The following is a 21035-nucleotide window of genomic DNA, read 5'->3' as shown; positions in this document are numbered from 1 at the left end:
TTTTAATTTCGTGAAAGATACTCATCGGTCTTTCTAGTAATATGAGTACTCCAATGCAACATTGACATTGATTGTACAATAAAAAGAAAATGTAATTTATTTTAATTTTATTTCATGGGGATCAAAAAAAAAGAGAGATAGAGAGATGGAACGATAGAGGAATAGGTTTGATGAAAACAAGAGATGGAAAATTACATTTAAGCTTCAAGATCATTGAATTTAGCTTCAATTTCCTTGTAGAGAGCACTATACTTTTCAACAAGAACATCTTCATCGTCAGCAGGGTCTTCAAACTTCATGGAAGACAACTTGTAAATAATATCACTCATTGATTCACGGATCTTGTTCCAGGTAATTTGGTTGTTTGATGATTCAACAGCATGTGTAGCAAAGTCGTAGAAACCAATCATGTTACGCAACATCCATGTAGTCTTGAAGAAGGGACAGTAACGATCGTAGTTACTGTAACCGTTTTGTTGAAGGAAGTCATCCTTGATAATTTGGGCAACTTCCAAGGTGATCTTGTCAGTTTCGTTCAGACCAGACTTACCGACCAACTGCACAATTTCAGAGAGATTCTCCTCCATTTGAAGAATTTCCTTACACTTATCACGGAGATGGATATACTCGGGATCGTTCTTTTCATAGTAAGGCTCGAGCACCTTCATGTATTTGGAGTAGGACAAGTTCCAGTTGACAGAGGGGAAATGCTTACGTTGAGCAAGCTTCTTATCGAGGCCCCAGAAGACTTGAGCAATACTCAAAGTGGAGGCAGTGACAGGATCAGAGAAATCACCACCTGGAGGGGATACAGCACCAACAACGGTAACGGAACCTTCACGGGTGGGGTTACCAAGACAAGTAGCTCTACCAGCACGTTCGTAGAAAGAGGCAAGACGAGCACCAAGGTAAGCAGGATAACCGGAATCGGCAGGCATTTCAGCAAGACGACCAGAAATTTCACGAAGAGCTTCGGCCCAACGAGATGTAGAATCAGCCATCATGGCAACGTTCATACCCATATCACGGAAGTATTCAGAGAGAGTGATACCAGTGTAAATGGAAGCTTCACGGGCAGCGACAGGCATGTTGGAAGTGTTGGCAACCAAAGTAGTACGCTTCATGATGGATTCCTTACGGCCTTCAACATCAATGGAGAGCTCAGGGAAATCCATCAATACTTCAGCCATTTCATTACCACGTTCACCACCTAAATGTATACATGACAGATCAATAACAATGAACAGGGTTTTTCGATGAAACATACTTACAACCGACATAGATAATGATATCAGAGTTGGAGTACTTGGAGAGAGATTGAGAAATGACAGTTTTACCACAACCAAAAGCACCAGGAATAGCGGTAGTACCACCTTGAACACAAGGGAAGAGAGAATCCAATACACGTTGACCAGTCAACAAAGGATGGTTGGCATTCAATTTTTCGACGACAGGACGAGGAGAACGAACAGGCCAGAGTTGTTTCATGGTGTGCTTGGTAGTTTCACCTTCAAATTCAGTTTCGAGAACAACATCTTCAAGCGTGTATTGACCCTTGGGAGCAATGTAAGTGATGGTACCACGACACTTGGGAGGCAACATGATTCTGTGATTAGTGACAAGAGAGTTCTCAAAGACTTTACCATAGATGTCGCCACCAGTAATATGATCGCCAACCTAAGTCAAATCCTGTTATGAGATCCCCATTTCTCTCTCTTTTTTTTTCCTGTTTTACATGAATCGTACCTGAAAGTTAACAGGCTCAAAGTCCCAACCAAAGGCCTTATCCAAAGCAGGGGTGGCAATACCACGGGGAATATAAATACTTTGAGAGACCTCTTGAATAGCCTATATAACATGTAAACGGTAAGTATTGCGTGTGCATGGTTATTTATTTGTTTACACGTTATGTGTCTTTTTTTTTTTTACCTTGAGCGGTCGCTGAATACCGTCATAGATGTTGGACATAAGACCTAGATAGATCATGGTATATAGACATCAGTGAGCAAACGGCAGAAACAAACGCGTATATATAGAGCGACATGTCACATACCAGGACCAAGTTCAACAGACAAAGGTTCACCAGATCTCAAGACTGGATCACCGACAGTCAAACCACCTAAACAGTTCAGCGTGAGTACATCTGAAACGCTAACTGATAATTAGAGCAAACTTACCGGTTTCTTCGTAAACTTGAATAGTGGTCTTGTCACCATCGATACGGATAACTTCACCAACGAGTTCTTCATGACCGACACGGACCTACGATAAAGATAGACAATGACATAATGAGTTGCTTCATTTTCTTTTTCTCGCTCAAGGTTCAGCACTATACCAACTCGTTCATGGAAGAACCACGCATGTTCTCTGCGATGACGACTATAAGATGCAATGTGAAATGAGATGTCTACATCTTGGTTTACTACATAATAGCAAAGCGTCATACCAGGACCAGATACGGAGAAAATGGAACCGAAATCTGACTCGCGTTCATGGTCTCTAATCTTGGGTAAATCTCTTTGTGCGTTTTCAAGTGCTCCAGCCTATGTGAGATTTACAAAACGTAAGCTTCTCTGGGAACGCTTTATCTCGCTGTTTTTTCATACGAACCATTTTAAATTCTAGCGATACAGTGATTGAAAAGAAAGAGAGATGAAATAGGATAGAGTCAGCATATCCGCTTTTGTTCTTTCTCTCTCAGATGTTCAGTTCTTGGCTTACCTTTTTATACAAATGCAAAAGATGGATAGCCGAGAAGGTATAAGTATAAAAGTAAAATAGGAAAAAGATGAAAAGGAAAAAAAAGTGTGTCAAGGGGAACTTTTTTTTTTTCGTTTTGTTTCGAACATCTTGTGTCGTCGTATAGCTGCTGTGTGCGGAACAGGTTATTTCAAAGAGATTGGCTTTTTTGAAACGCAGGAAATACGTCACCTTGGGTTCTTGTGTGTGCTTTGTGTTCATCGATCAGAGATCAAGCCATCTTCTATGGGGAGCGCTTGCCAATTTCATCGAGACTCAACATGTTCATCGCTTGGAGCTGTGAGCCTGGTTTTCTTGACATTTCTGTTGGATTGTAGCATTGAAATCAGCCTGAAACTTTTGTATCAAACGGACAAAATAGATACTACCGCCGATTTACAGAAGAGATCTCTGTCGCACAACATCAACCTCACAGAGAAAGGGGATAGGTTATTTTGATTTTCCAAAGATGTCCTTGATCTATTTGTAACGGCATGAGGCAAGCTTAGTAAAGGCCCTTCCACTCTGTGCTTGGATCCATTCGTTCCGTCATTTGTAATCACTTGTCCTGTCTTTTTGGTTGCGTGTTCTTTTTGCAAGATGAGCCTGTCAAGGATAGATATGCCATCAGCTCTACCAAGAGTAACGTAAGGGAGGTTGGTATGATTAAAAATGATTTTATCCCTATCTTATGGTACTTTCTATTTAACACCCTCGTTTTTATGGGCCATACTGATCATAGCCAGGCTAAAGCCTTGAGTGTTCGTTACGATAATGATCCTACAATTGATGTTCGTGTTTGCTAGGCCTACGGATGTCAATTTATTGTTATAGATATACACAAAGAAACCATCAATTCAAAGTATTGAAGCATTGTTCGAAAATTTGTTCGTTCAACTCTTTCTTTCTATCAAAATACACATCAACCACAATGTCTGCTGCATCCCGTCTTTCTACTGTGATATTCAGAAGCATCTTTGATCACGTACGCTCTCCTTACTGACTTGCCCAACAGGGATTTTGCCACCTACTCATCTGTATGCAAGAGGTGGAATCAAGAAGCTCAAAGAGTACTTTACAAAGAAATTGAACGGGGAACAAGAGCTAATGCCTTCGCTAAAACACTGGAGAATCTGCCAGCCGTTAGAGAATTTGTGGAGAAATTTTGACATTTATACTATCCTTTCAACTGCACCTCTTTTTTTTTGACTGCCTAGCAAGCTACTTTTTTATCTAATACATTAAACCAAAAACATATAGATCAAGCCAATAGTAAGTAAAACATGCCAATACCAAGTCAATCAAGCAAAGACACGAAGCATCATGCCTAATAACACGATTCCATCACTCACTTGAAAACCTTACCAAGGTTGAATACAATTACCGTTGATTGTCCAATGCAATATAAAAGTTTCTTGTATGCTTTAATGGCTATCAAACATAGATGCACATTGATTTGGTTCAATAACTTGCAAAATGCGCCTATTAACGAGCAAATGTATGAAACACAGCTAAATTTGACAGCTTTCAAGCCTTCATATCTTGACATGTAGACCTTTCTGAGCCACCGGAGTGACACCAAACTGTTTTATTCGAGTAGTAGTAGCTTCCTGACACCGTTGCTCAACTTTTTGGGGACCAAAAAAACGTGGCCAAAAATCAACCAAAAAGCATGAGGGGTACCTCATGTTTTTTTTTTACGAAAATTAAGCGATCGCGTTTTACACCTTGAAAACGAAGACTTTCGTTATGGTATATATTAATTCAAAACGTTTCTCTCGATCCCAGGCAACCAATGAAACCACTTTTATGAGGTTTTCATATGCAAAATCTGGCTATTTTCGCGAATAACCTCATTTCATGTTCTGGAAAATTGCTCAATAGTTTCATTCAAATCACCTATTACAATTAGTACCATTGGAAGCGCCTTGAAAAGTACACCAAGAATGCATTAGGAAGTACGGGCTGTTCTTTACAACAGTTATAGTCGAATCTAACAAAATAGATTAAAGAAGTCGAAAAAGGGTAAACTCTGTCCAATTTTGAGCAGGAAAAAATATTCTGAGTTTAAAGTATTTTGGCTCTGCTGGATGAACCAAGATGCTTTTTGATGATGACAATGATGACTGGGATGCTTATTAACTGGGGATCGTGAATCTGAAAGAGCTATCGCTTAGCCTGAGTACTTTATTTTGCTTTTGTTGGACATTTTCATATCTGACAACGTCATTCAGTCTGGCTCCCCGCCAAACTATATGTAACCGCAGCTTCTTAATCATGACTTGCAGTATTTCAAGATGGCATGTAGGCAGAATGCATGTACCATTGATTTCTTTAAAATAGACTATTGCTACTGACTGAAAAGCTATTTTCAAATGAGGCGAAGATATCTTTCAAGACTTGTATCAAAATATTCATTGGGAATAATGGCTGCAGTCTCGTTGACAGTTGGCAGATTCCGAGTGCGCCCATCTTCATTAACACCTAGCTCTAATCTTATTTGAGGGTCAAGTCGAATATGAGCATCCTCGTTGAGATGACTTCAGGCTTGTTGTTGTTCTTCTTCACTCAAAATCTTGTGTACGTGCTTGTAAATGTGAACAAAGACCTTTTTGAGCCTTGTTCATTACTCAATGTTAGCTTGAACACTTGTATGGCTGAAGTAGAACTTTTTGGTGAATCCATGCGTACGTTGTGGATTGAGGCCTTTAAAGTGTTCAATTATGTAGTCTCGTATTGTTTTGCGCATAAGCTTTTGTCATTTCTCTTATGCCTTGCTTCTACCTCATTCGCACATTTACATACAATCAAAGACAATTTTCATATTATGACTTCAATCGGCCTCAAATGTTTGTTTGCAGAGATCTTTCTAGAAGACAACAGTCAATAGAGTCTTTGAATGTGAGTATTCACGCAATGTGGATTGATGTCGTGCGGCGTAAGGTAATTATAACGCCTTTCTTCAATATGAAAAGTAACTGCAATCTTGAATATGATAGTTTTCATTGGCCTTCAAATCAACATCGCGTCAATCCCATCGCGCGGTGGTGCGTTCGAAATAGTCAATCCCTATTTAGGGAATGTAAAAAACTCCTTTTCTACACTCTTTTTTCGCTTCCCCTTTTTCTGTGCACTAGAGTAGATACACTTGATGCTGAATAAGGAACCTTTGATATCATGTATTCACCTCGAAGAAAGCCAGTACTAAAGAGCTCTTTCGACATCCCGGCAAGCCCAAATAGATACAGTTATAGCAAACTTACTCGAAAGCGATGCTCACCTAGTCCAAAGCGCTTAACTTTAATGACGACGGCTAGAACACAACTAGACAACAATGACATGTCCTTGGACGAATACGTAGAGTCCAAGAGAAAGAGAGCAAAGCTAGCACAACCTGCTTCTAGACAACAGCAGTCAACAGTGTCCAATATACCTTCACACCCATCTGTAAATACAAGCAAATCACCTATAAATTTAACATCATCATCTAAGAGACGGCCCACACATCCTCCTCCTACTGCTGCGAAAACCAATCGCACGTCCCTCATCACAAAACCAACTCTATCTTATACTAGCATGCAGACATTTACCGAGATCAAACCGTCTACATCCTCTTCCAAAATCACAGTGTGCGTTCGAAAAAGACCATTAAACAAATACGAGGTATCGACAAACCAACCAGATGTTACTGAATTAACCAGCTCAAACACAATTGAAATTCATGCACCCAAGTATGTGTATTCAGTTATCCAGATGGATGATAGCCGAGCTAACTAGTACTTGTTAGACAAAAAGTGGATCTTACTAATTATACAGTGCAACATGCATTCACCTTTGACCATGTGTTTGATTGTCATACGTCACATCAGACTGTAAGTATATATATGCCCTCATGAACAGTATTGCAGAGAGCTAATGTGTATACACAGCTCTACCAGCAGACAACACTTCCATTAGTAGAGCACATGTTTCAAGGCGGAAAAGCAACCTGTTTTGCCTAGTAAGTTGCTGCAACCAGACCACTAATGTTCACACCTAACATACCTCATTAGCGGCCAGACTGGGTCTGGTAAAACGTTCACCATGCTGGACCCTCAACATGGACTGTACTTTAAAGCGATTCATCACATATTCGAGCTGCTCAAGGACCATCACTACGCCGGATTGCAGACATGGGTTGGTTATTACGAAGTCTATCAGGGACAACTTTTGGATCTACTCAACAACCGCAAGAAACTGATACCTCGAGAAGACGGCAAAGGCAATATTGTGATTGCGGGACTAAAGGAGCATCGAATTCATTCTTTATCCACCCTTAAACAAGTGTTTGAATTTGGTAACCGAGAACGCAGCACCTCTAAAACGCAGACAAATGACAATTCATCTCGCTCGCATGCTGTTTTGCAAATCCTACTTAAAAATCGAAATTCAGCCATTCATGGTAAAATGAACTTTATCGATTTGGCAGGCAGTGAAAGAGGATCTGACCGAGGGCGTAACACAGACACGAAAACAAGGTTGGAGGGAGCAGAAATTAATAGAAGCTTATTAGCACTCAAGGAATGCATTCGTGCTCTGGACCAGGATAAAGGGCATGCATCATTTCGTGGTAGTAAACTGACGATGGTGCTTAGAGACTCGTTTGTGGGCAACTCAAAGACATGCATGATTGCGACAATATCGCCAAATCAGTCCAACAGCGATCATACATTGAATACACTGAGATATGCAAACAGGTAAATAGAGTACATGCCATTATTCTGGAATTACATAGGCTTATTCATTCATCAACACTGTAGAGTCAAGGAGTTAAGGGGTGAATCTGATCCAAGGTTATTATTGCACAATACGCATTTGCAGCCGCCTACAGTAACAGTTTCCAAATCAACTACGACCACACCAACTATTATTAGTAACGACATCCACAAGACGCATGAGCAGCAACCACCACCACCACCACCACCACTGACACCAGCAACTCAACAGGATCTATACGATAATTTCACTATTGGTCATGTTAAGGGTTTCATCCGTCACCACAAAACACAAGTCGAGGCAATGGAAGCGTATTTAAGGGGCTCTACTGAGCTATTGAACCACTTTGAAACGAATCTCAAACACCCGCTGTCCAGACACAGCATGGCATCGAAGCGCACCAAGTATAAAAACGAGTTGATTGCGAAGAGCGATCAGGCTTTGCATTGTATTGAAGGTCTCAAGGCAAAGATCCGAGAAGAGCTTGAAGATGAGGAAATCCCATAGTGTAGTAGTACCAATTGAAAAATGGATAATAAATAAAGCTTTTTTTTTTTCAATCTTTCCCTCACGTTTCTTTTTTCTTTCTTCTCTCTTTCTTTCGCTTTCATTCCAGATCATGGACCTCCCAGCAGAGATTGTTGAAATCATCGCATCCCATTTGCCATCCAACGACCAGTACCAAGGGCTTTTTGTATGCAAAGGCTGGTACGCTCCATTTTGTCGATCCCTTTATCGACACATTGAGTTCAAAAATCGACCTCAATTCAAGACATGGCTCAACACGAGTAGCCAGCATAAATGCCTGGTACGGTCCCTCCAATTTGGCCACTATGGTGCAAAATACAATGACCCACAGGAGCAACAGCAAAACAGTGTGGATTGTGTCACCGGTGCGACGCCATTGTATTCAATGGAGGTTGGTGTTACGTCCAAAGAGCTTTCAACAGTGCTTGAACAACTGCCGTTGCTGGAATCTGTGCAGTTTGACTCGAGATTGTGGCAATACCTCAACACACAACAACTAGAAATAGCAGCAAAAAATAGGCTTTTGACCTTACCAGCCCTGGACCATCCAAGGCAGCTTAGTTTTATTCAATCTAAACGAGGTCTGCTGATGTCAAGTTTGCATCTACGTGGATCAGACATGTTTCAATTGCATAAAAAAGGCTTGTTCCTGGACATTTTTCAATCGACCCCAAGCCTAATGGAACTGGTCGTGGATACGGATGGCTTGGCTGATTCAAAGCACATCATGTCGTTCTCAATGCAGGATATGGAAGCATTGCATCTATCATTACCGCACTTGAAGAGACTGGTGCTGGTGGATTCGGTGCGCTTGGTGGAGCCCAGCAGCTTGAATCATGACGATAATAGTGGACAGCAAAGCATACAATCGACAAGGCTGGAAAAACTACATTTGCATGTTCAGATTGACAAGTACGGCGTTCATCAGTGGCTCAACTACTTTGGTTATAAATACCCAGTGTTGACGGATTTAACACTGCATTTATCTTCCCCCTATCAGATACCTCGGCCACAATCGCAACAATTGGCACTAGAACATTCAGAAAAACCAGCCTTGGCAGCCTTTATCGGTAAGCTTCCTTTGCTCGAAAAACTGGCGATCGACCACAGCATGTCCAAGCTATACCTCAGTGACACGACCATCCACAGCTTGTCCGACAAGAACAAGCACTTGGATCAATTGCAAGTGGGATTATGGGGAGATGGCGTGGAATCCACTCACAGTGCTTTACAGTGTGTCACTACCAACTCAATGACAATCAACAGCATTTCCCATCTGTGCATCCCTCTGTGGAGTTCCGAGAAGTCGATTGATTTTTCTCTCTTGTCTAAATTACACCAATTAACTCATTTAGAACTGATCGACAGGGCTGGCGGCCCACGACAAAAGCACGCTATTTCTAGAGCGGGCGCCCTGTTCAATGAGCAAAAGAACCATCCTGGATACCCAATTGACATCATCTTGACATCGTGCCCCTATTTAACACATTTAAAGCTGCACAACGGCCAAATCCCATCACGTACACACCAGCAGCAACTGCAGCCTCACATACGCTTGAAGTCGCTGCGAATGGATCGAGTGGAAATCTACGAGACCAGCGATGTGTTCCAATACCTATCAAACGCATGTCCAAATCTAACGCATGTATTTCTCAGAAAATGCATATCAGACAGCTTTGACCTTGCCCTGCCCAATCTGAATCTCACTCGAGTCGTCTTGTCAGACTTGAGGCAGTATCCAGATCAACAACTGGACCACTTGGCTCTGTTTCAGCAACAGCGATCCACCACAGATATCCGTCTATACAAATCCCTCCTTCACTCACACACATTTCGACCCTTTATTCGTCGTCTCAAGAAAATGCAACACTCTCATATCTATCTGGAATGTCAATCTGTTGATCAATTGATATTCAATGGCTGTAGAATATAGGAAAAAATCTATTTCTCTTTTTATTACTCATAAAAATAACTGTACACATGTTCGGTTTCTTCTCTTTTCGCTCTCTCGAGAGTGAAAAGCGAATTAAGCTTCGGTATTGTTGATGGATGGTGTTGATTCTGTTGCGGTTGCTGCTGATGTAGATGTCAAATTCATGACAAACTTCTTCTTGTAAGGGTTTCTGAGTTCCTTGACAAGATCTTGAGGGAAGGGAGGTTGTGAGAAATCAGGCTTGTAAGTCACCTCAATAGCATCATCTGCAGCAGTTGTGAAATTCTCTTCTGTGCTTTGATCATTGTATTTTCTGACAGGCTTAGGGATCTCGATATCAGTGCCCTTGACAAATCTGCTCCAGCGTGAAATAATACGGCCATCTTCTAACGTTTTGGTGGTTTTGCGACGGTCGATACGGGTGGGCATTCTGCAGAGGTCTGTATGAGATGATGCTGTAGACACGATGCAATAGAAGGACTTACTGTGTATCAGGGTGGAGCAACATGACATTGGAATAATGGATAGGCAATTCCTTTCTCATGATACCCTCAGGAGCACCAGGTTGCATTGGGACATGCTTCTTGGCCTATGGATTTCTATGTATCAGCAAAGTCGACTTCCAATTAAGCACATATGCAAGCACTCACCAACTTCTTTCCTTCAACAATGACGGTATTGTTGGAACGGTTTACAGATTTGATTTCACCAATAGTGTCCTTGTCTTTACCAGCAATGATGGCCACCTTATCACCGGTAACAATGTTCCAATGGTTAATCTTTTCTTTGGGGTTCATCCATTGTGGTTTGGAAAACACACGAGAACTAACACCTTGTGCCTTGAAACGATGCATTTTTCAAATAGATTGTGTGTTGATGAAAAGTGAATAAAAAAAGATTTTGACATGGAAACCCAATTTTCCTTCAGATGCAAGGGCGGGGGAGGACCCCCTCTTTCTTGTGACTAGGATAAAATGTAGCCATCAAGAGCTGACAATAGACTATCATCCACAAATCAAGGTAGTAGAGGCCATTATTCGAAAGTATGAATATATGGCTATATATAAGGGAGAGCATTAAGATGGGTTGCAACATAAGATATGCTCTCTGATTGTTGTAGAAAACAGTTTGAGCTGATACATTAGTCTTTAATGAGATCGAAGTCGTCCAAATACTATCAATCATTCTGTCGGCATTCCAAGAATCACATACGTTTGATTTTCGCTTTCAGAACGCTGGGAGCCTTACGGAGCCAGGTGCTTAAAGAACACAAGCTTACCAGAGAATGCCTCATCCTGTAGACAATGTTCTCATATGTCTTTACCATTAAGAACGCTTCCAAAAATATCAAAGTCTGTGCAGGGCAATACCGCTGCAAACGTGAGTCTTTCAACGTATACAAAATTCTCAATCTTTCACCGTTTCCCAATGTATACTAATAGATCATACGGCTCAAGACATCTTTTTTCATTCATGTTTTCATAGATTTCAGCGGATCAACTCAAAATTCAATGAGATGCCCGTATAAATCCTTCAAGTAGCCTGTTAAATCTATTTATGTCTCGTAACATCCGGCTTTCCCCACTGATCAAGGCAGACTCTCTCTGTGCATGCTTGTACGTAAATCCAGGAACAGTCTTTTAAAAAAAAATATTTGAGGAGAGATATTACTAATAAGAGGCCTCCTTCATTATGAATCTCTTGAGTGTGCGAGTTGTGCCAATTGAAGTTGCTTATCTCACTTTTGCGTGTCAATCATCACAAATAAACACAAAAAACTTTCTGATGCATTTCAGAAGCACTTTTCAAGGAGTGTATTTTATTGGGTATCATACGAACGGATCATCCTACTAGTATCAAGGTTGGCAACGCTATGCCTTGTAAAAAAAAAAAAAAAAAAAAAAAAAAAAAAAAAAAAAAAATAGTTAATCTCTTCATTGTCCATGCATTTGACTTTTTACATGTCATAGATAGTGATTTATTTAGAATAAACAGATATAAATTATGCGTGGAAATGGAAAAAAGGGGTATATATATATTCAAATGCTTTACTGATGATGAACACAAATGACAGACTTGGATTGCTCTTTAGGTAAACATTGCAACCAGCATTGCGTCGAGCAAAATCTGACTCTTCTCACCACAGCAGGATGGCCACCAAAACTCTTGACCTGAACAGAAGTAACCCATTCGTTGACAAAGGGGCCTTGGCAGTAGCTACAAGAGCGGCATTTGTTTCTTCCACCAGATATATCCTGAGCTAGATGCAGTGGAAGCCAGTCCAACGGTACATCCATATCATGACGCAGAATGGTTCTTGTTGCAATTTCTCGCAGCGAATGCAAAAGCTTTGTTTCGGTGGGTAACGGTGATTCTCTAGGGAAATCAACGAGCACATATTGTGACGACGTCGTTGTAGAATCTTGCACAATAGTGGATCGAGACGTGCCAATCAAGTGATGTTCAGCGATGGGTGGTCGAATGATGGGCCGAGAGCCATCAATGTTGAGTTGCTGAGCATGGTAGGATAGTTCTTGGTCAATGGAGGCATCTTCATCTTGATGGGGGTGTACTAAATGAAAAGGCGGTGTAGTGGTATGAGTGAGATCATCGGAGGGATTTGCAGGTATTGGTGAAGGAGGCTGAGGAGGAGAAACAGCAATTGGTATTGAGGGTGGCGATGCTGAGGAGGAGGAGGAGGAGGAGGAGGACAAAGAAGATGACGAGGAAGATGGTGATGACGAGGTTGGTACAAATGGAAAGTAGGAATTGATCAAAACAGAGGACGATGATGAAGATGCGGATGTTGATGAAAATGGCTTGGTGGGTAGGCAACCCATACCCCTTGGACCACATTGCTCTCGTGTAATTGTTGTATGGGAAACAGAAGGGGAAACAGCAGGTGATGAACGAGGAACTCCGCGCCTCGTCATTTGCTTGAGGATGCGAGCATAAGCGTCTTGACTCGACTGTCTTTGGTCACAATGGCCTGGTCTTGTGAGAGGATTGCCAGTGATGAGCAGTGTTGCAGATTGCATCCTTTCCAGAATCTCGGCTGGCATGATGCACAATAGATTTTCACTGATATCCAATAGTTCCAACTTTCTGAGGTTGACCAAATCAGCAGGTAGACTTGTAAGATGATTCTTTGAGAGATTCAAAGATTTGAGTTGGTAACAGCGAGCAATTGATTTTGGTATAAAATCCAGTTGATTACTGCAAACATTCAATATTTGCAATGTTTGCAACTCGAGATCATGTGGGAGCATGCGGAGCTGATTGTAAGACACATCTAATTCCTCCAAGGCAGGCATTTCTGTGATACTGTCGGGTAATTGAACTAGCCTGTTGCCTCCATAAACAGAGCCTAATTGCAAATGACGCATTTGAATCCAAAAATCCAATCTGCTGGGCAAAGAGGTGATGGCATTGGCAGCAATTCGAAAAGTAACAAGATGTGGCAGTAATCGGGGCATGTCTTCGGGTATAACTGTGATCTGGTTTTGCGACAGAGTCAAGACTTGTAGGTCCTTCAAAGCAAACAACTCTTTTGGTATTTCCGTGAGCTGATTCGAGGTTGCATTCAATATACGTAGATGCTCCAATTGACCAATTTGGCTGGGTAACCGAGTTAATTTGTTTCTAGAAATGTCCAATTCGACGAGTGTTGTATACTGATTGTTGGTCGAAAACTTCGATTTGAGGTAAGGCGTCAATGAAGGTAGCAACAGACTGTCCAGTTCTTGTGCTAGTTGGTTGGTTTCCATGCCTCTTCTTCTTAGCATAACGATGCCTGCAGTAGATGATGTAACATCTTGTCGATTTTGCTTGGGTTCTAGATAGACTTGCCCAGTATTCTTGTGTGATTTCTTTCTCCTCACATGCTTCTTGACATGGCTACCCAAGGGAGCGAGTGAGGGATCATCAATACATGATTCAATGTCAATTAATACAGGTTGATTGTGCTGGGGCAGAAAGTACTGTATGGGAGGCTGTTTCTCGGGCGGTAGCACACCTGTTAGTATTTTGCCTTCTAAGAGATTGGGTATGTTGATAGGCATATTATGTATAGATTAAAGAAAAAGAGATGAGATGTGTAGCAAGGAAGGGAAAAGTTTTTATCAGATTCAGTCTGCGCGCAACCCACATGTTTAACCCCCCTAAACACTCTTTTTATCTGATCCTTAAATGAACAAGATCTTAAAATTTGCAGTTGCAATCAAAGGGATGAAGGCTGCATTTTGTGTATTTTCGATCGCATTTAAATGACAATCCGCATTTAGGCTTATTTATAAATTGTTGTAAAAAAAAACAAACGATATACAATAAATGATACATTTGATCCATTGATGATTGATGATTATGTTTATCAGATTGAGATACAGACTCATAACATCTACACGAATTGTAAACAAATAGAAAGTTCAAGGGTCATCCGCCTCTTTTAACTGGTTCAGTTTCAATTGGTAGCACCGTGTTACTAACAAATAAGATTTGCCCCAATGACGATAGTATAAATCATCAAGCATGATTTTATAGATGTATAATACGATGCTCTTTTATGTGGTTGTGGTCGTCGCATCCCAGTTAATCCAATCAATATTAGTGCCGTCAGTCCAAGGGAAGATTCCATCTCCATGTGTCTAATGATGATGCGCACTGTTTTCAAAGCTGATGTGTGATCAATTATGATGATTGTGATGGTGCCACCAAGATGGTGCTGTGCTAGTAAATAACAGAAGCTCTGGGCAGATGACTGTACCGCACATGGTATAGTTTAGTCCGCCTTCAATTAAACAGACTGAATTATCTGAACAGATGGTAACTGTAGCTCACCGTTACCGCAAGGTCGCTGTCCACACATGGTAACTACAAAATTGCCGTTGGTTTCCCCTGAAGAGCAGATACTGGTTCCATACAGGGTCACTGAGCTGGGGCAATCAATGCCTGTGCAAGTTTCTACGTTGCTATCGGAAGTAATGCTTTGGCTGCCAATGCTTTTTGAGACGCTACCCACATTTGCGTTGCTGATACTAGCGGCGTCTGTGCTACTGCTCGAGTCAAAGCTATTACTACTACTACTATCAAGTGAGTTTGTCACAGATGCATCAAGAGTAACTGACAGGGTAGAAGGAGCTATCGTAACGCAAGATGGTGGCCACTTTCTGGACGAAATGCTGCTGCTGACACTCGATCATGCTGTGTATTGTGTCTGTTTGTTATTCTATGGCTCTATGAAAGATCTCACTCTGCAAACATGCGATGCATAAGACTCATTTCCCATACCATGCCATCAGCAGCCTAATAAATCCAGAAGGAAGCAGTTTGCCATCAGTTCATTTATAAATCCCAACAAAATTCAGCAGCAGCAAAATCAATAAGGTTATGATTACGCTTTGCCTGATTGCTTGTTAATTTAAGCCTGCAAAGATTAAAAGTAAACAGAAACTCTCTACGCAACATGCGACTCAATTGCTCATTCTCGCTGTCATCAAGTAATTCTGTTGACAGTTCCGTTCAGTCATAAGGGTTTGGCACGTCATTTATCCAGAGCATTTACACTTTGGAGATGTTAAAGATTCTTACGCAATCTAATAGATGTTGCCATTCATATCCCTAAACAGTGTTTAACTGTCAAATCTGAGCTTGCTACCAGCGTTGCGGAAGCAAATGATAAATCTGTGTTGACTTGATCCGTTTGGCAAGAGAATAAAAGGACTCATTCAGCTATTTGAAACCAAGGAGCTTCAAGAGCATTTCATCTCATTGCAGCCTTGATAGTCAACATGTATCAGTATGATTTTTGAGCATTTAATAGTATATTAAACGTATCTTATCAAACTAGCTAAATTTTTATGATATTTCTGTGTTGTTTTCTTAATCCTATTCAAATATACAGATGCTTCGCAACTTCGCTTTACCATTACAGCGGAACCTGTAGAATTTGACGCTTTATAGACTAAAATTCACGGAAAAAAAGAATGAAAAAAAAAACCAGTAAAGTCAACTTGATAAAGGTATGTTTTATTATCAAACTGACAGGCGTAAAGTAAACTGAAGTATCTCTCTACTGGCCAGGTAGATGATCCTTCTTATATACTATAACAATGGATAAAAGTTCTATTAATTGGATTAACAAATAAGTCAACTCAGATCAACTAATGTCTAATCATGCTAAAAGACAACTCCAGCAAGCTAATCATGATTTAGCTTTGCCTGGATGAATAATTAGACTTTCATCCAAAGTACCCTGATCTATCCTTTCTATAAAGATAATTAATATCGATCTAGTAGCATGTATCCGATAGGTAGAGTCTTCTTAGTCTATATCAATAGTACATATCTGAGTGTATATCGCTGAGCATACATCTTTAGTACGTATCTGAATATATGGCATGTCTATAGCATATCGTATGCATGTCTATAGCATGCCTCATATATAGTACAAGTCTGTAGTACATGAAGTATCTGTAGCTAGTATCACGGATATAAGCATGTGTCTTATAGCGTGGATCATGAAGTGCACATCTGAAGCAACAAGCTCTTATTGCATTAATCTTGGTGCCTATCCAGATATGGTAAACATCCGTAGTCAATGTCGGAATACATGTATAAGTCTATAGCGCCATCCATGTCCGTGGTGCCATCTAAAGCCTATATTTTATATAGTATGAATCTTATAGTACTAGCGTATCTGAAGCTCATATCTTCTTATAGTATAATCCGTATCGTACATCTAATCCAGTGCACATATAGTCTATATCTAAATCAGATAACTGGATGAACTGTCGGAATACTGGTCAGAGTGGATGTATTCCACATAGCTCCTTGAAACTACTCAACCCTGATTTAACTATAATTTGTTGATGTCGACTCTTGTATCACAGGATTTGTAGGTATCACGATTTTTTACTCGCTCGACTATGATACAGGGTTTCGTTGTTTGATCCTCCTAATCATCGTGCTGACACCGACTCAGCCTGTCAGGTTTCAGACATTTCTCCTTAAATATGAGTGTTTAGCATTGTGAATAGACTTTAAGTCTAATTTCGCTGCTAGATATGGCATCTCTGTTGTGGACAAACATTAAAAGTGTTCTGTTAACCCAATAAGCATCTTGGTCAATCCGAGCAACAAGTCGTAAGATTCAAATTTGCATAGTATCACTGACGCTCAAGTTTTAAAATCATTGTATTCAAGCATCATCTCAAACAAATCTGATCATCAGAAGAGTTAGAATAAAAGCGTAGATAACTTAGGAATTGAGATCCGTACAATTAAGAACACCAGGGACATTAGAAAGAACTATAATTTACTTACTTCTTTGGGAGCACAACATACTACGCCTTATTTTTAGGCCAAATTCTGTCCAAACTTAGCCATTTTGAAGCACGAATAACTCAGGCTACAAAGCGTTGTGGACGCTCGGAACAAGGCCAAACGTCTCTTCTTGGTTACGTTTTACTTACTGATACCTTATCTCAAATTTGTTTGGGTCATTGCAAATTCATGAAAATTGTCGTTTTTACATGAGTACTAGCAAGGGAATATTCTTGAAAATCAAACGATCGCGTTTTTCACCCCGAAAATGGCGACTTTTTCTATGATAAATATCGGATCAAATTGATCGTAAAGATGCAACGCAACACTAGAAGCTGCTTCTATGAGACTTGTATATGCTAGCTTTTGACATATTCACAGAAAACCTGCTTTCATATTTTTGCAAATCTCTCACTATTTTCGGTCATAAAGCTGATTGTATTTAGCACCATTCGATGCAGCTTCTTTTGTTCTGTAAAGTTATATTAGAAATTTGGGTGTGACAACGACAGTTTTTATAGTCAAATTTGGCAAAAACGTTCAAAGGATGTCAAATCAGGTCAAGTTTGAACACGAAAACACCCACTACGCAACTGAAGATTAAAGTTTAGAAAATACAGCTGCCGCGGCAGAAAACTGAGACCAAATCTACTGGTCGTGACGTCGGATAAGGCGCCCTCTCATTTTTCCTAAACCCCCCTTTTTTTTCCTTTTTGCAAAACGCGTTTAGTATCAAACCATGGTGGTTTTGGAAACCGTTTGATTGATAATAACACTCTAGCTTCTGATAACGCTGTATTGTACTGTTGGAACGACTTGATACTGCTTCTTTGAAGTGGAATATATTAGATACCATTCGATAACGAGCACTGGAAGGCGTAGAAGTAATATTAATTGAGTTTGATTATTAGGTTTTAATAATTTTTTGCTCGTTTGAGTGGGTAATGTTGTCATTACTTCTCTGCTATCTCTGTTGTCTTTTTCATTGGTCATTATGTCTGGTAGTCGCTTCTTTGGTCTCTGTCTCTGGAGGTTGCTTCCTTAGTCTCTGTCTGGTCTCTGGTGTCGCTTGTTCTTCGGTTTTTCTACTGTGCTGGTATTGCTGCTGGTGTTGCTAATGGTCTTGCAGCTGGTGCTTGCTGATGGTCTAGCTGATGGTCTTGCTGCTGGCTTTGCTCCTGCTAGCCTGGTCTTTTCTGGTCTGCTATCTGTGATGTATGCTCGTTCTCTGGTCTATCTCTGGTGATTGCATATTCTCTGGTCTATCTGTGGTGGTAAAAAGTCGTAAATAGCTTCTTTGGTCTTTGTCTGGTCTCTGCTGATGGCGCTTGTTCTTTAGTTTGTCTATGGTGCTGGTGTTGTTGCTGCTGCTGCTGCTGCTGCTAAAATGGTCTCTCCCGGTCTACTGTCTTTGGTGCATGCTCGTTCTCCGGTCTGTCTCCGGTGATTGCTTATACTCTTCTGGTTTATCTGTGGCTGTGGTATGCGGTAAGTATGTTCTTTCTTCTGGTTGCAATGATGTATAACTTCTTTGAACGCTTATATTATTACTTCCTTTCTTGTGATAATGCATTCATGATGTTTGCCTTGTTGCGCTTTTTTCTTCTTTTTCTTTTGTTGGTGGTGCTTCCTCTGTGGCTTCACATGAAACAACATTAGTCATTATGTTGTATCGCAAGCTTATAATACCACTGTTGCTTTTGCAGTTGTGCGTATTTGTGCCATGTTGCTTTACATCCGACTATTACTACCATGCGCGTTGCTCATGTATGCATTTTTCTTGCAAAAACAACGAGCTTTTTTGAACATCTTTGGTGTTGTATTCGTTACGCTTTTCTTTGAATCGCTTCGTGTGAGTGCCTTTTTTTTGCCTACATACCACTATACGCTTATAGTAGTATGTTCTTTTCTTCATTCTTTTATTATTTTTATGTTTCTTTGAAGCATACTCTTTTTACGTTGTGTGGATGTGCCTATCCCTGAAGCTCAACAAGACTTTATCCGAGGCTAGGAGGTGGATAGGCTGCCTCCACTTGGTTATCGCTACTTACTTTAGTGATGATTGAGGGTCTCAATGCCTGAATTTAAAGCTAGGTGGTGTAAGTAAGGCATGCTCTAGCACCTGAGGGAAGTTTGATGATAGCAGTAGCTATATTGCTATATATAGCGGCGCTTAAAATTTTGCCTCACATCAAAACAGGGGGAAACCCTCGCAAATTTTTTTAGGTCAGCGGAGTTTTCAAGCAATCTGATTGGCTGAGAGGTTGGAACAACGAAGAGTTACAGCTACTGTAGGGGGAAAAACTGTCCCGTTCGTTTAAAATTTTGTCTTTTTGCACAAGCTTTTGGTCATTTCCTTGTATACAAAGTCGAAATATATATCGTTTGAATGAGAGAAAGTAGTGCTATCTATACATAATTATAACTTTTTCAAAAACTAAAATCCAATGATTTTATTGGTTAAAAAATAAATATAGAAAAATGTACATTTTATTATAAAATCATTAATAGTGAGTTGAACCACTTTTGCTCTTGATGACAGCCTTGATTCGGGCAGGCATACTATCAATATATTTCTGGCACTCTTTTTCTGTTATTTTGTACCACTGAATGTTAATACGCCGCTCTAATTCTTCTTTTGTAGAGGGCCTAGTAGGATACTTATTAAGACGAAGCTTTAGGAGATGCCAGACATGTTCAATGGGATTAAGATCGGGACTTTGGGGTGGCCAATCCATGATTTCGTCTAGGTTAAACCCATTGTCGGTGAACCATTGCTTAGTAGTGCCTGAGGTATGCGGTGTTGCCCTGCCTTGTTGGAATCGCACATCAGACGGTGCCTTCCCAAAGTGCTCAAGAGTGTCGACCAATGATGTCTTCAAAATATCGACATACAAGTCCGAGTTTATTGAGCCTTCAATAATGGTAGTACCATAACCAGGACTCTCCGCTGTTATGCAACTCCAGAACATGACCCCACCGTCATTTCCCTGCAACTGAGACTTGACTTAATACGACTGCATGATTCGGCCACCATTCGTCCAGTAAAAAGAATTACCATCTGAGCCCCAAAGGTTTATTCTTGTTTCATCCGAAAACACCCAACGACTCCAATCAGCAATAGTAAGATGCCTATGCTTTTTAGCCCATGCCAATCGAAGCCGCTTGTTTGTCTTGCTAACAAAATTGGTCTTTACTTTTCTACGAGATTTAAGTCCATTTCGTCTCAATGACTTGTGGATGCCATTAATTGACATATCATGGCCCATCGATCTTAAAATTTCTTGTGCTGCTCGGGAATTATCTAAAGCACCTGATCGAAGTTCTCTTGACACTAGGGACATAGTTTTAGCACCAAGTTTTTTCGGTCTTCCGCCAAGAGGTCTAGCTGGGTCAGGGCAATATAATTTTCTGAGCCTTGTAAGAGTAGAGTTACCCACTCCTGGATACAAATTCTTTATCTTTGAAAGCGAAAGACCACGTTGGAGCAAAGATTGGAGAATGTTGCGCAAATCTTGTGTTAAACGAGCAGGCAAAATGAAAGTTTTGAAAAAAAATAAGAAAGCAAAGAAATAAAGAAAAAAATATGAAAAAACTAGCTTCTTTTATACTTTTAGAGTGCTCCTGGGATATTAGATATCCTGAGCATACCGCGGGTAGTTTTTTAAATTTCTTCAATACGTCTATTGGAAGTAAAAATATCAACCATTTTATATCATCTAGAATTACCCACCTAACATTTTTGCCACGTCTCACTTTA

At 40.4% G+C, this 21035-nt stretch overlaps 6 protein-coding genes across 6 annotated transcripts; 2 read left to right on the top strand and 4 right to left on the bottom strand.

Moving 5' to 3' along the window:
* Positions 1–197: 197 nt before the first annotated feature.
* On the bottom strand, positions 198–2613 carry ATC70_002737 (uncharacterized protein; the record flags this gene model as incomplete). Its single annotated transcript, XM_064822107.1, has 9 exons — positions 198–1210; positions 1272–1677; positions 1747–1848; positions 1930–1973; positions 2054–2119; positions 2178–2262; positions 2336–2379; positions 2447–2543; positions 2611–2613. 9 exons carry the CDS (start codon positions 2611–2613, stop codon positions 198–200), a joined length of 1860 nt encoding a protein of 619 aa, XP_064681793.1.
* Positions 2614–5916: 3303 nt separating this feature from the next.
* Positions 5917–8001, top strand: ATC70_002736 (uncharacterized protein; the record flags this gene model as incomplete). The annotated part of the gene is made up of 5 exons (XM_064822106.1): positions 5917–6470; positions 6527–6611; positions 6669–6739; positions 6792–7475; positions 7539–8001. 5 exons carry the CDS (start codon positions 5917–5919, stop codon positions 7999–8001), a joined length of 1857 nt encoding a protein of 618 aa, XP_064681792.1.
* A 112-nt stretch (positions 8002–8113) lies between these two features.
* ATC70_002735 (uncharacterized protein) lies at positions 8114–9955 on the top strand (the record flags this gene model as incomplete). The annotated part of the gene is made up of 1 exon (XM_064822105.1): positions 8114–9955. One exon carries the CDS (start codon positions 8114–8116, stop codon positions 9953–9955), a length of 1842 nt encoding a protein of 613 aa, XP_064681791.1.
* A 93-nt stretch (positions 9956–10048) lies between these two features.
* On the bottom strand, positions 10049–10809 carry ATC70_002734 (uncharacterized protein; the record flags this gene model as incomplete). Its single annotated transcript, XM_064822104.1, has 3 exons — positions 10049–10385; positions 10441–10544; positions 10606–10809. 3 exons carry the CDS (start codon positions 10807–10809, stop codon positions 10049–10051), a joined length of 645 nt encoding a protein of 214 aa, XP_064681790.1.
* Positions 10810–12003: 1194 nt separating this feature from the next.
* ATC70_002733 (uncharacterized protein) lies at positions 12004–14016 on the bottom strand (the record flags this gene model as incomplete). The annotated part of the gene is made up of 1 exon (XM_064822103.1): positions 12004–14016. The coding sequence occupies one exon, from the start codon at positions 14014–14016 to the stop codon at positions 12004–12006; it is 2013 nt and encodes a 670-aa protein (XP_064681789.1).
* Positions 14017–19779: 5763 nt separating this feature from the next.
* On the bottom strand, positions 19780–20619 carry ATC70_002732 (uncharacterized protein; the record flags this gene model as incomplete). The annotated part of the gene is made up of 2 exons (XM_064822102.1): positions 19780–20225; positions 20334–20619. 2 exons carry the CDS (start codon positions 20617–20619, stop codon positions 19780–19782), a joined length of 732 nt encoding a protein of 243 aa, XP_064681788.1.
* Positions 20620–21035: the final 416 nt, after the last annotated feature.

Source organism: Mucor velutinosus, assembly GCF_035048745.1.
Source record: "Mucor velutinosus strain NIH1002 chromosome Unknown tig00000093, whole genome shotgun sequence".
NCBI classification, from domain to species: domain Eukaryota; kingdom Fungi; phylum Mucoromycota; class Mucoromycetes; order Mucorales; family Mucoraceae; genus Mucor; species Mucor velutinosus.
This window is presented reverse-complemented; position numbering and strand designations above follow the sequence as displayed.